The sequence below is a fragment of the Aspergillus melleus genome (assembly GCF_016097325.1).
Source record: "Aspergillus melleus strain CBS 546.65 chromosome Unknown contig1, whole genome shotgun sequence".
Taxonomy (NCBI): Eukaryota; Fungi; Ascomycota; class Eurotiomycetes; order Eurotiales; family Aspergillaceae; genus Aspergillus; species Aspergillus melleus.
Genome location: NW_025763370.1, coordinates 3,911,067 through 3,924,893, shown reverse-complemented (window position 1 = coordinate 3,924,893; position 13,827 = coordinate 3,911,067). Strand labels below are relative to the sequence as shown.

The 13,827-nt window shown below is 48.5% G+C and overlaps 4 protein-coding genes across 4 annotated transcripts; all 4 read right to left on the bottom strand.

Moving 5' to 3' along the window:
- Positions 1-943: 943 nt before the first annotated feature.
- On the bottom strand, positions 944-1,724 carry POB3_2 (FACT complex subunit; the record flags this gene model as incomplete). The annotated part of the gene is made up of 4 exons (XM_046083035.1): positions 944-1,234; positions 1,290-1,362; positions 1,418-1,651; positions 1,702-1,724. The coding sequence occupies 4 exons, from the start codon at positions 1,722-1,724 to the stop codon at positions 944-946; spliced, it is 621 nt and encodes a 206-aa protein (XP_045938992.1).
- Positions 1,725-1,810: 86 nt separating this feature from the next.
- POB3_1 (FACT complex subunit) lies at positions 1,811-3,382 on the bottom strand. The gene is made up of 4 exons (XM_046083034.1): positions 3,119-3,382; positions 2,826-3,048; positions 2,185-2,720; positions 1,811-2,126 (listed from the first exon to the last, which is right to left on the bottom strand). Coding segments are annotated over exons 1-4 (1,005 nt in total). The 5' UTR covers positions 3,121-3,382; the 3' UTR covers positions 1,811-1,882.
- A 219-nt stretch (positions 3,383-3,601) lies between these two features.
- LDX57_001391 (uncharacterized protein) lies at positions 3,602-8,788 on the bottom strand (the record flags this gene model as incomplete). Its single annotated transcript, XM_046083033.1, has 11 exons — positions 3,602-4,251; positions 4,318-4,588; positions 4,640-4,826; positions 4,882-5,264; positions 5,313-5,883; positions 5,937-6,285; positions 6,365-6,960; positions 7,018-7,505; positions 7,564-7,660; positions 7,725-8,173; positions 8,230-8,788. The coding sequence occupies 11 exons, from the start codon at positions 8,786-8,788 to the stop codon at positions 3,816-3,818; spliced, it is 4,386 nt and encodes a 1,461-aa protein (XP_045938990.1). The 3' UTR covers positions 3,602-3,815.
- Positions 8,789-9,159: 371 nt separating this feature from the next.
- LDX57_001390 (uncharacterized protein) lies at positions 9,160-9,592 on the bottom strand (the record flags this gene model as incomplete). The annotated part of the gene is made up of 2 exons (XM_046083032.1): positions 9,160-9,322; positions 9,441-9,592. The coding sequence occupies 2 exons, from the start codon at positions 9,590-9,592 to the stop codon at positions 9,160-9,162; spliced, it is 315 nt and encodes a 104-aa protein (XP_045938989.1).
- Positions 9,593-13,827: the final 4,235 nt, after the last annotated feature.

The window sequence follows — 13,827 nt, the reverse complement described above, 5'->3', positions numbered from 1 at the left end:
TCTTGCCTCTGATTCAGATTCTCTTCATGCACGCCCAATCAGACACAGACACAATTCAAGTCAAGGCTTCGCTAGCCCGCTAGGTTGCTTGTTAGTGGGCGATACTCGATATATATAGTACCGACTACTGGAGACCTCTGGTGACTGCGACATGCATCAACACTCCTAACATAAGGATATTGCCAGGGAAATGAATGGATGGTGTTTACTGTACTGTACGTCTGGGTGCAGGAAAAAGGAGGCACCAGACAAAGAACCTGGGAGACAAACCTACCTATCGGTGGATAACTCACGGTCAAACTAAACTAAACTAGCTGGCATTCACATTCCAACCGTGTTCCAGATGGATCTGCAACACGGTGCCCATGCAAGCGCTGCATTTCGGCATGTACAAACCGCAGGGTGAAACGGGCATTCGGTCGAGACCATTGGGCAGCATCCCGTGGACAGCTAATAAGTAGAACAACTCATGAAATTGTTGTATTTCGAGGTATGATATTATATTTACTGTATACCTACCTACTCTGTAAGATACAGTTACCAACGGTTTACCTATCCCAGTACTTACTAGGTAGATCCCTATCATGGACCTGTTCTGTTATGATCTACCGTACATGGCCCGACCTTTATGATCGACCAGACAATCGTGTCCCGTCTGATATATGCAAATGCAGGTGAGACTCAATAGTGCTGTCAATAGCAGACTTGATGGCACTGACATGTGATTATCGATCTGATAGATCAGATCGGGGGTCGGTGCCAATTATGATACGGATCCAATGGAGGATACTAGAGCCTCGGTGCTACGACGACAACCATGCCTGTACGGAGTAGAAATAATCAAATTGACCAGATTCATTATGCAACCATAATCATGATGTTCTGTAAGACAGTATGGTTGTTTCTCCCCGCAAAACGAAGGGATACAGCAAGTAGTGTCATTTTATTTCCCAACCTTTGACTTCTTCTTTGGTCGCGTCTCTTCGTCGTCGTCCATGTCGACATCACCGTCATCGTCGTCGCCGCCGGATGCATACTCCATCTCGGCATCGCTTCCGCTGCTCTCGTGTTCCGAATCGAACTCCTCGGCAACGTCCGACTCGGTGTCGGCCTGGAAGTCCTCGTCAACCGACTCCTCGTCTTCGTCGGCAGAGCCACGGTCGGGTCGGACACCCTCGTCGTCGCTGGATCCCATATCTTCGTTGTTCAGGGCGGCCTTGAGAATTGCCGAGGTCTGGGAAATTTATTAGTTTCAATGTGCACACGGGGAATAGGTAATTCCAACGTACATCTTCCGTCATTTCGTTCTTGAATCGGATGTTCTTCGCCTTGAAGAACTCTTCCAGGGGTTGTTGCTCCTCCCTGTAACAGAATTAGAAAAACATATAACCAAGAAGTTCCGTAGAAGATTCCATACCGGTTAATGTTACTGAATTGATGCGATCCGGCGTTGGCCTTCAAGGTGACTGTAATGTCGAACGTTCGGCTGGCCGACACGGCGCCGCCAACGCGAGACATGGTGATGACGGCAATGTTCTCAATCTGGATGTACGTCGCAGGCTTAGGAACGAAGATCAAGCTCTTATCCAAGAAGTACAGGAGACCCTCGTTGGCCTTGATGGAGCACTTGACCCCGCTGTGACCGTGGTGGCTACAAACTCGTAAGCATTTTCACATCAAGAAACCTGGCGCATGACTTACCTGACAAAGTCCTTCGACGGCATGATAACCTTCTTGCCTGATAGGCCGCGGAAGATCTTCGTGACGACTTGGTGGATGGGCTCTTCGTAGCGAGACTCCAGCTTGTCCTTGTAGCGCGTCTCCAACAATTCACTGGAGAAGTCAGACGATCATTCAAACATCCCCACACCTTGAATTTAACTCACTCTGTCATGTTCAGCTCCAAGCTGATCTCCTCATCCAATTTCAGCTGCATGACCAGGAACGGGTACCGGGTCTGTCCCTGGCGCAATGGAGGATCGAGACCCAAAACAATGAGCGTATGCGTGTCGTCGTTCTTAGGAAGCAAGAAGAATTTCTTGATCGAAGCGTATTGAATCTTGTAGTCGTACGTTTTGCCACGTAACCGGAAAGACGCCTCGTACATGTCGATATCGAAACGACCTCTGCAAAACATCTGTTAGAACCATTCCACCCGATAAACCCCAGAAAGAGACCACATACCTGGGCGTAAGATGCAGCACATCCAAGAAAGTGGCAAACGTATCGCCAGCCACATCGCCAATCTCCGCCTTCTCCATGAGCATCTCGTAGAAGAGGTTCGCGGCATTCTGCTCCTCGCCGCCCTCCTCTTCCTCCTCCCCTTCTTCACCCTCAGCCTTCTCCTCGCCGTTCTCCTCCTTGATGCCCTTCTCCGTCTTCACCACCGTACCGGGGATGTAGAATCGCATCTCGACCAGCTCGTCCGGCCCGGCGGCCGCCTTCCGGCCCCTGTTTTTCGTGCTGCCCGCCGGCTGGCTCTTGGGCTCGTTCTCGGCGGGGAGGGAGAACTCGACGGCGACCTCGTTCTTACCCGCCAGGTTCGTGTTGGAGATCTCGGAGTAAGGGATTTCGAACGCGGGGCGGTTCTGGACGTTGAAGCTGAGCTCGGCCTTTGCGAAATCCGCCTTACCCCAGTTCCAGCCGCGGAGCGCATGTTCTCTGCTTTCGATGTTGATGCCGTACCAGATTTTGAAGGCCTTGGACAATCGTTCGAAGTCCTAATGGAAGACAACACCGCGATTAGCAAAGAAAAATCAAAAATCAACACAGATCCCGTGCTGTCTAATTCAGAGACACACAGATCCGCCGAGGGCAAGACAAACCTCCTGATCAAAACCATCCAGCTGAATAACACCCGAAGACCGCGACAGGATCTTCAGCTCAAAACCCTTCGAAGCTCGACTCCATTGAGCGGCGCCGACATTGCTGCTATCCAGAGTAAACGTCTCGCCTCCGCCCGAGGGTTTCCATCCCAAGCCGCTCTCCGCGAGCTTGCACTTTCCCGGTTGTTTCGAGAGGTCGAGGTAGATGTTATCGAAGCTCTCCCTTGATAAGACATCAGCGCCGGTACACAATGGGGTAGTTACACAAGGGCAAAAGTAGGGGGAATGCTCACATGGTGGAGAGGCGGTCAGGGGAGGTTTCGCTATTGGTACAAAGAAGAGATAGGTTGTCCGGTCAGCGTATGTGATGAGAGGCGACAGAGATGAAGAAGATGTAGGTGAGAAGAAAAGTTGCTTGCTGTGAGGGACAGCTGATAGATTGGCTGGTGCTTAACTATCACTTTTTCCCTCTTCGCGTTGCGCGCGGCTGCCGGTTGCTACGCGGGCCGGCAGAAAAACTGCGCCTGCGGGCGGTGAGCGGGACCTCACTTCCTGTCAAATCGGGACTAGCGGGTAATATCGATGCCTCAGGTCACAATGTGTTCCATGCCAGGTCAGTCGAATATAACACAAGAGCAGTGTCAGAAGGTTGGTCTCCATGATGCTAAAAGTTAAGGCTTGTATTTGCATGTGCTCAATCCCAAATTGTCTTGAGGATTCAGAGGGCTCTAGTATCAATATAGACCCAAACGCTAACGTACATTATCAAGTTTCGCCTCGTTCTTTTCCTGGCATTTGAATATTCAGGTTCAAATAGTTCTGCGCAAGCGCTTACACTTGTATTCATTAGAAGTTGTAGGTGAACTGATCTAATTAACTGCACTTAGGCCAGTCAAAGTGTTTTGAGAACTAAGACCATTACTCCTCACCATAGCCCTAAGTACCATTAAGAGTAATCTAAAATCGAATCTACATCCATAGACAATCCAATCACAATTTCTTACCCTGTTCCCTCTTCTTCCCTCGCGAAGACTTAGGAACCCGAAACAGCCAATACACAGCCAAAGCGCCAACAATATTCACCACCACATAGACCCAAAGCAACCCGAAATTTCTCCACCGATCCGCGTAATAAATATTGAACGTCGCTAAATAATCATCGGTGACGCTCAACCGACAGTACTCGCATTGTCCCTTGGCTCCTTCATCAAGAAGGTATCCGCCAGCAGTGCTTATGAAATCGCTCATGTATTCGCCGCAAGTCAAGTTCGCGGGTGGTAGCATGCGGAGAACTTCATGCGGCGCACAGGTGATTTGGGCGCCAGATAGCGAGGTCGATAATACGCCGCTCACTAGGTATGTTGCGGGTGAGACGCGGTACATGAAGGACCAGAAACCTGGGAGATCGGCTTTGGCTACGCCCACACTGTTGATCGGTAGTGGTTAGTCGGAATAGACACTCAAACATGCAGGGAATCGGGTCTTTACTTACCCGCAGAATGAAATACATAAAAGCCAGATCAAGGTGGCTAAAGCGCCTGCCATGTCTGGAGTTTCGAACGCTGCAATGCAAAGATGGGAAAATGTGCTGACGAATAGCATGAACATCCACGAAAAGAGGAAGACGAGGAACCCGCGAGTGTGTTCATCTTCAGGCGACATGTTCTGAGTAAAGCCGACAGGGTAGAACCAGCAGCAATAGACCAGGACGGCCATGAGCGTGTTCCAGAATATTTCTACCAGTATGTTGGACAGAACGTATGCTTTTCGAAGTTAAATGATGTTTGGACAAAGGATTGGAAGAAAGCGCTTACTGGCCCATCGATACATCCGTGATGGCTGCTCACGCACCTCGTATAGGGCACGTTGAGGGACAAATAACGGCATTATCTGCTCATTCAAACTGCCGAACATGGTCAAGTACATGAAAAAGGCATAGATCTGATTCTGGAGCCCCTGGAGGCTGTTGTCAGCCTTGAAGCTGAAACCAACGTAGAGCGCCTATGATCAATTAGCCACCGAACCTGTAGTTACTGTCTAAAAGGGGTGAACAGACCGACAAGGCCACCAAGGCGACCTTCGAGTAGATGTAGCCTGGTGAACGGTAGAAATGCTTTGAGACACGCTTCAAAACTTGCCAAAATTGAGTCGAAAACGAAGCGACAAACTCGTGATGCTGCGAATTGTCTGTGTCCCTCAATGGAGAATTCAAAGCCCGGCCGGTAGCATGTTGTTTGAGTCGAGCAAGCTCATCTTTCATCTGCTGGTATTCAGGCGAAGAACGCCAAATTCTGGACCATTCAAGCTGAGTTGCGGAATTTTCAGAGACTGGTTCAGTGACTCTGAGCATCCACTCCGCGGGATTTCCATCTGAAGGGCACCTAGGGGCTCCGTTGCGCTCAAGGTAGTCGATTAACGTGCGGGCATTGTCGCCAAGCTCTGGTTGTTTTAGTAAGTGTTTACTCAGCGAAGGAATGAATGACATACCACCAAAGTAGACAGTCTTCCCACCTGGCTGAAGTAGAAGAAGGCGATCAAATCTTTGGAAGAGAATTGCAGAAGGCTGGTGAATCGTGCATAGGACTGCTTGGCCGCTCTTCACCAGTTTCTCGATCAAATCACATACTGCCCATGAGGTCTGAGAATCTAAACCTGAAGTAGGCTCATCCAGAAAGACAAGGAGTTCGGGTCTTGCTGCGAGCTCTACTCCAATGGTCAATCGTTTGCGTTGTTCGACATTCAGACCTTCTCCGGGAACGCCGATAACAGCATCTGCGAATTCCTGCATGTCAAGCATTTCAATGACCTCCTCAGTGTATGCTATCTTTTCATCCTTGGACACATTAGCAGGTTGACGAAGAATAGCGCTAAATTCTAGCGCTTCTCGGACGGTCATTGTATCAAGGTGCAGGTCTTGCTGCTGCACATAGCCAATCTTATGAGCGAAAGAGGCATCCGTCGGTATCCCGTCAACAAAAGCATTCCCGGATACCACTCCCATGGTAACTCTGGCAGCTAGAGTGTCCAAAAGAGTTGTTTTTCCTGCACCGGATGCACCCTGATCTAATGTCAGTACCTCACTGGCAGCCAATTAATAAAGGGGCAACATACCATAAGTGCGGTGGATGTTCCAGGTCGCACCCAGCCGTCTATGTGGTCCAGAATCCTACGATCCTCGCCTTTAATCTTGATGTCATAGCAAAGATCTTCCCAGTGAAACACAGGTCCTGACTGCTCGTTTTTCTTGACAGGGTCATATTCTTCAATACGTTGGGAAACCACAAGCCTTTGTACACCTAGGGACTCCACATCTGACTTTCGAGCAACAGATCCGTGTGGTACTTTTCCTCTGCGAAATACCAAAACCTCACCCTTGCTTCGGGGCGGACGGGCGTACTCGGCAGAGATGAAGTAGATAGCTAAGAAGCCGATAAAAAAGCCAAAAAGGATACCGACATTCCTTGACCTCCGTCAGCATCACGCATCAATGTAAGGGAGTGTAAGGGAGCTCATTAGCTAGATATAAGAACGGCGCTCACCTCCATTTATGGGAATTCCAATAATCAAATGCTTGGTTGATGTAATGCTCACCATCAACGACCGGCGAACCAGGTACTGAGCCCACAGATGCACAGATGCGATGATCCAGCGTCACATTTCCGTAAGACGGACCTTCGGGGACGATCTGAGCACATGGAAATTCTCTTCCATGAAACTCGTTCGCCATCAGCGCTTCGAATGCGTAGGCCAGAGGGTTTATGTACCCCATCCAGCGGGACCATCCCTGCATATAAGCGGTGGGAATAGTGAAACCAGTATATATCATGACGCCTATAGTGAGAATAGAGCTTGGAACCATTGCTTGGTGGGAAGTTCGCGTGACACTTGCGAGTGTGCGATAGACTGCGGACATAACCAAGGTGGTGATGTATGAAGTGAGACAGTAGAAAAAAAACGCGCCGACTTCACGACGAAAATTCGCCATGAAATAGATAAGTGTGTTGAAGACGATCATGTTGACGGTTTTGTACGGAACGTCGATTAGGTAGCTCGCGATGGATTGAGCAGACTGATGATAGAAGGCGTAACGGTTCTGTTTCTCGACTGTCGGACGCTCGGCATACAGTGTGAGAACCTAATCAAACGTAATGATCAGTTACACGGTGCACTCTAGCAGAAAAAGAATTCTTACCTCGAGCTGACTTGAAAAAGCGTTGAAAAGCAGCCCGAAGAACATCATGGCTCCCCGGTAGTAGAAACTTGATGTATCCTCTTTTAGGTTGTAGAACATAGAGCCCAACACGAGAGCGATAATAGTATTGAACAAGAGTTGAATGATGGTAAATCCGGGGTCTGCCAGGAGTCTTCGCCAACCGCGCCAAAGACATAGTTCAATCTGCTTCCAGTAGGACAATTTGTAAGGAGACTTGGTGCTTTGAAACCTTCCACGCTCTGCTCGCCGGGATTTGGTGAATTCTTCAAGTCGTAGCTTTTGGTCATGGTTGTTTTTGTATACTTCGATCTCTTGCATGAGATTCTGACGTTGGACACTGTTCTTCCATCGCTGGGCGAAGTCTTCCGGTGTTCGCGGGGCCCAGTTTTCGCATCCGGATCTTATCCTGCGCTCTTGAGGACTAGTCATTGAGGTGAGGAAATCAGGCGTAGTTTGTCTTTCAGGGCCTTCGCATAGATCAATTAGATACTTTATCTCATACCCTGAAATGACAGAGATGCTCACATTCAAACCCAAGATCTTCGAAATATTTCTTTGCATCCTCTACTCGGCCGTAGAAGATCTGTCTCCCATCGTAAAGGACTGTTACTTTGTCGAAGAGCTAAAAGAAATGACAGATTGAGTGAGCAGTCCATTCCCTTCACGATTCCTGAAGGCAAACGCACCTCGTAAGCATCTTGTGGAGCCTGGTAGAGGGCTATCACAGATGCCAGACCCATATAATCTGCTTGCAAACGCAGATTCTTACAGAATTGAATGGCATTCTGACTGTCCAACCCGCGAGTGGAATTATCCCAGCACTGGAACTTTGCACCAGTCAAAGCCGCCTCAGCGATACTGACGCGCTTGCGTTCACCACCACTGACTCCGCGCACGTACTCGTCGCCGACTCGGGTGTTCTTGGTGTGTGCAATTCCAAAAATGGCCATGACTACATCCCGAATGATGTTGCTTGCTTGAACGGCGCTGACTCCCGGGATGCTTGTACATGGTTTCGCGCGAGCCGCAAAAGTGAGTGTCTCTCCGACAGTGAGGTGCGGAAGGTGGACGTCTAACTCGGCATTGTAAAGGACATCGCCCCGGAATCGGTGGTGCATATGCTTGGGGAGTATTCCTAGAGTTCGAGATAAGCAGTTGGCAGAAGCAGTTACGTGAGAAGTATTTTCCTACCCCTGTAGTTGAGGTACGAATCAGGACTAATATCCAAGCCACTTGTCTGGCCCGCCAGAGTCTTCAACAGGGTTGAGCATCCTGATCCTGGCGGGCCAAGAACAAGAAGCATCTCCCCATCATTAACAACGCCCTCGAAGTCACGCAGGATTTTGATCTTGTCTTTGCGTCGATTCCTGCTGATCAATCCAGCGGCATATGACAGGATACCAAGAGGGATGTTCCCAGTGCTCTTCTGGTACGAAGCTCCATTGTTGTATCCCGAAACACTGAGGTTGCGATATGCAATGCCGCTTTTTCGCAGAGGCATCTCGCCAGAGCGTGACTCCAACAGCTGCATAAAGGATCTTACCCATATCTTTGCGTTGAACGAGGGGGAGAAAGGATCAAGCTTGCTGTTGCTTTCGGGGTTCAAAGGGGAATTGACATCGGCACCACCTGTCACCGAAGTTCGACTCACTTGGCGAGCAAGTTGAGAGATAGAGGCTTCCCTATCATCATCACTCGATCCCTTTCCCGATTCGATAGCTGCTGACATTGGCTCGAGCTGTTTGGTCATACTGTAGGATTTCGACAGTCAGTTGTTTCCTTGTTCTTCCGACACATGGAGCGGTGTTGTTGTTTCGAAGAATGAACATATGTGTTCGAGAAATAGTGTTGACTGAAAAGCTAAAACTATATAAATAAGCAAATTGGAAACTCCCAGGCTCCATAAAGAGCATCTTATGTACCGAAACACCGAGATCTTTTTGACGACACAGTATGATCCTTCGTACCCTATCCACGCCAAGCACCGAGCACCGAGATATGACGCCTAGAACCGATTCCACAATGAGTTAGTGCGCAAGCACATTCAATCCTCTTGTAGCTATGAACATTGGCTTTTTAGAGCCCCAGTATACTTAACATGTAATTCTGGTGGCCCGGACTCTAAACGGTCGCTTGCCAGTCATCCTCAGGGCTTGCAAAACCGTCAGGGATAACCGAGCCGAACAATGTGCGCACATCAAGCCCATGCAGCAGAGGATCATCGATGCCGACGTTGAAATCCACTGCTGGGTAATATAAATAGTCTGTTGGGTCGTTCCAGTCACTAATTTGGTCATACAGTCCCAAATCAACATCAACGTCCGGATTGGCTGGGATGTGCATCTGGAAAGCCCAATGGTTAGTCGATTATTCGGGACAAAGGAACGGAATTTGAGGCCTACCGGATCTGCAGAATCTGCAGAGCTCGATGCCTTTGGATCCGTAAGATTCTTTTCATGTGGCCTGAGCACGAGGCAGCCATTATGTGAATCTTGAGTGGGACCTGGGTCACCCATGCGTTCTTGGGCACTGTTTGCAGGAAAGTCCCTGACATATTGCCGCGCTATGTGTGAGAATTCAGAAACGCCAGAAGAAGGAAGTGAGCCGTTAGACGCATGCTCCACCAGGTTGAAGTGACCAGAAGCTATATCCATCATGAACAAATTAGTTTTAGTTTCAGGGTGCATGGGATTATGCACAACAAAGTCGAAGAGGATGAAGAGGGCCACAAGAGGTAAGACCCCCAGGATACTGTAGTACTGGTCAGCGTCTTGAAGACTTCTTAAACCGCAAAATGAGGAGAGCATAGGCACGTACGAAATGGGAGTATGAGCAGCCTTGTCAATGTACTGGGTTAGCTCAATTATGCGTCGGGCCGACTCCATCAACTTTATCTTGCTGTCCTCACGCCGTTGTCCCTTTTCTGGGCCGACCTGTATAACGAGTCGAGCCAGCGCAATAACCAGACTATAATATAAGTAATGGGTCTGCAATAGGATCATCCTAAAGTCAGGATCAGAGAATGTATACGACTTGTGAGCGCCTGGTCGAAAGTCCTCAGGTAGTGTCATCTTCCAGCGTTCCAATCGATCCTGGACGTAGTCAATCGTGGTGTAATAGCTTTCTACAGTATTCACCGATGCACTGATTGAGAACAAGTGCTCATATGCTTCAGAGGTAATTCGAGCAAAGCGGACTCTTGAAAGGAACCAGTTGCAACCACCGAAGATTGCCTCGGGTGTATCTGGAAAGGGACATCCGATATCGAAGTCCACTATTATCTAGGATGATATTAATCTTGGCGCCTCACGCTCACATTCATTAACTACTCACCGAATTCACACGATTTTGAAATACCAATTGTTTTTCCATAATAAAAATTACCCAGAATGTTCGCTGACGGCATACTTGTTGATCTCCGCGGTGACTTGACCTGTGATATCGGAGTGATTGTGCCATGCGTGCAGCTTCCATGACCAAAAGCTCATCAATTTGGAGGCAACACGTGTTCATGGCAAATATTGACTACAAGGATCTGTTAACATTGGATACACAGGAGACAGACATTAAGAATGCTTACCATTGCAGTCAGGGCCTGTATAAGTGGCAGTTAGTACACTTTCTGAAGAAGATGACTACAATGTCTCACTTGTAATTTTAGCAGCGATTCCTCCGGCGCCAGGATATCGGCCATCAAGCCCAAGGATATCTGGAATAATTTCCACGCTTTGCCTTTGCCAGGATCAAAGCTTCCGCCATCACGGTACTGACACCCTAAAGCCAGAACGGTGTGGTACAAGGCAGAAAAAGCGGTATCGGAACTTAACTTGCGGGCAATATCAGGCCCAAATGCAGTTCTCTCAAATCGTTGCCTATCCAGAAATGGATAGATAGAGTGAACATGTCGGAAATAAGCTAAAGAAAGTTAGCCTATTACTTGTGGGAAAGGATAAAGAGCCACAACCATCAATGTAGAACCGAGCTGCTTCTCTTGGAACCTGAATAGAGCTTGATGGTCCCTTGAAAGTGACAGGGGAGATTGACGCGTTTCCTTGAGCTTTCACCCGCTGAGCGATCAGTGTCTCAATGGACTCTAGTAATTCTCTGAGACGGTTATTCCCTAGTCTCTGCGATACAGATTGGATTCTTTGTTCCGAAAAGAAGGCCAAGTTTGAGCTGCTGACTGCAATTACTAGTCAGATCTAGATTGGGTTTGAATTCTAGTAGCGAGATTGTACCTTCATGCTCTTGTAACTGTATAACGTATTAGAGGTGTTAAGGAATCTCTAGGTGCGGCGTACTCACTCTGAAAACACAAGCCTCATCGCTAAGTTGCACGCCGCTGGGAGAGCTATCCAAGAGGTGGTCCACGAATAACGGCTTGATATTATGTGGTGTCTCGGTATGATTGCTCCGAGCACAGTGGAAGACGTGCGAGTGCTGACTTGGGCTTGGAAAACTTGGGTTATGAGCTAAGCAGTCTTGGTTAGATACCTGAAGTTATAGGCACCTGCAACGCACTTGCTCTACTTACTCGTGGCAGTTTGAGGTTGCGCTCTGAATTTGCGCCTGATCTGTCTGAATTCACACTCTTCGTTCCGTTTCTGGAAATTAAGGCATAGGTGCGTCAGTCGCGGCTATTGTCATCCAGACTGTATCCAATTCTGCTTACAGTACAGTGTGTGCATCTTGAAGGATCCTCCCGGGACACTATCACACACGGTTAGGGATAGCTAGCATCGCAGAGAATTGGATGGTGTACCAATGCAGCGGACCTTACGCAGCCTGCATTGTTCACAGGACTTGCATGTCTTACTGTAAGGCGTGGTTCGGTGCTCGGTGACCGGCATCGCAACGATGAGCGAGGGTCTAGGTCGCTCTGTCGGGTTACAATAGAGAAACTATGGGCTCAAGAACACGAGACCTCGGGGTCGACAGTATAGTCCGGGACAGGAAATTTAAAGAGAGGTGGCCTCGAAGTGGTGGGATGAAATGAAGGTGGGAAGCTTCATCCTGATCCTGCTCGGTGTTGAAGCGGCTCGGTCCTCGGGGCTTGGCACTTGTGCCTTCCGTTGGCTGTCATACTGAGTACTTCTCCTCCGTACCTCTGATTCTGCATGATAATGGACAGTTACAATTCGATAACCAAGGGATTTAAATCGACTCGTCTCCGTCCGATGCTCTCAATTCTGCAGTGATCCATCTGAGCTACGTCAGTCGCGATCGCTAGAAGCGCAGTATAAGATATCCTCGTCAACGGTGAACTCGGAGGTCGAACTAAACAGACAATTGAGCAAATTGATTCAGACTACAAGTGCAAACATTCATCCCAACAAAGTAAAGCCTTATTTCATCTTATGAAGCTGGAGATGGAGGCTGGAGAATGGCATGTAACTACTCCGTACATTTGATCCAGTTGCCACCTACGCCCACCTGTAGAGGGCGAAGAGAAAACCCCCGGCGATGAACCTGACTAGACGGGTATGGAGAAGAGTAAGGAGAAGAGAAAAGGGATGGAGGCTATATTAAGATTGATTCTTTGTTTGATGAAATTTGAGTTGGGACTGTGCAACAAAAGATATGTAATTAATCAACGCGCCTAGACTAGAATGTCAAGATCGACATGATTTTCGGCTCAATAGCTTCGGGGTTTCACATTAGCTCTATGCGTAGGTTGCTTGACGGTGCTAAATTGTATTCTTGATGCTCGCGAATAGCTAATCAGCAGCACTTCGTATGGCTGGTGTTGGTTGTGCATGTTAGCTCGGTTGGTGTTCGGACTGAGAAACACGCCTAGGGAATGCCGTCTTTGTGAGCTGTCAATCGAGGGGACGACCAGGAGATGGACTCAACGTTCCAAACATGATGTGCTCCATCCTTAAAAGGGATTGATCGTTGGTGGCTGTGTCGACGAATCATAACGAGTGATGTCACTCCTGGGTCCCATGTCTGATTGCCATGAAGCAATAATCCTAGTAGTGTGGTGAACTGGACAGTAGCAGGTGTTCCCCGGTGTACTTACAAACGATCAGTCTCCCTACTAACTATGGCGTAAGTGTATGATGTAGTTTCAGTCTTGATGAGGAATGAAACGCGTGCTATTTATATCTCTCGCCATCGGGCACTCTTGACGGGCGCCTATAGCATCGATACACCGCCAGTAAACCGTGAATCTAATCGCAACGAAGTCTACGGTGTAGGCAGAGTCGCAGTGCCAAGATCCTATGACCAATGGATGATGTTACAGCACGCTGTAGTCTGTACAAACTCATGCACATACATAGACACAGATCGACGTAGATCCTGATCTATGCAGTTGCATACATACATGCATAAACGGTGGCTATCATGCGTGCAACCAGCCTTTCCTTCGGATGGGAGCCGAAATGAGGGTCTCATGACGAAACTCATCTGGAAGCTGAACATGAAATGTACACTGCAAGGTTTTTGGCGAAGTTCTGCGCGGTCGACTCCAGGGGCCAGGGGTAAAAGCATACCAGCCGCTCCATTTGCCATTTGAAAGATGGGTGGAGTTCTGAATTGTCTGGGTAGAGCTTCATTGTACATACAGACAAACATGTTTTTTTCTGTACATTTAGATGGAGTATGCATGGTTGGTGATCCGGACATCGAGTCTAATGCGACCTGCTTTGGCTGGAAGATGAGCTGAATCAACACAAGCAGAACAGAACAGTCTTAGGCTGTACCGGTACCTGATGGTATTAGTGGTATGTAACCTGGCGTGTTCCGTACTGTCAGGCGGAATGAATGACATTGTGGTCCACCGTC

Bases quoted from the DNA above. Each gene is read 5' to 3' on its own strand.
- POB3_1 (XM_046083034.1), bottom strand. The intron at 2,721-2,825 runs GTTTGTCTTGCC...GTCTTCCATTAG, and splicing joins TGGATGGTTTTGATCAGGAG to GACTTCGAACGATTGTCCAA. The intron at 2,127-2,184 runs GTATGTGGTCTC...GATGTTTTGCAG, and splicing joins GTGCTGCATCTTACGCCCAG to AGGTCGTTTCGATATCGACA.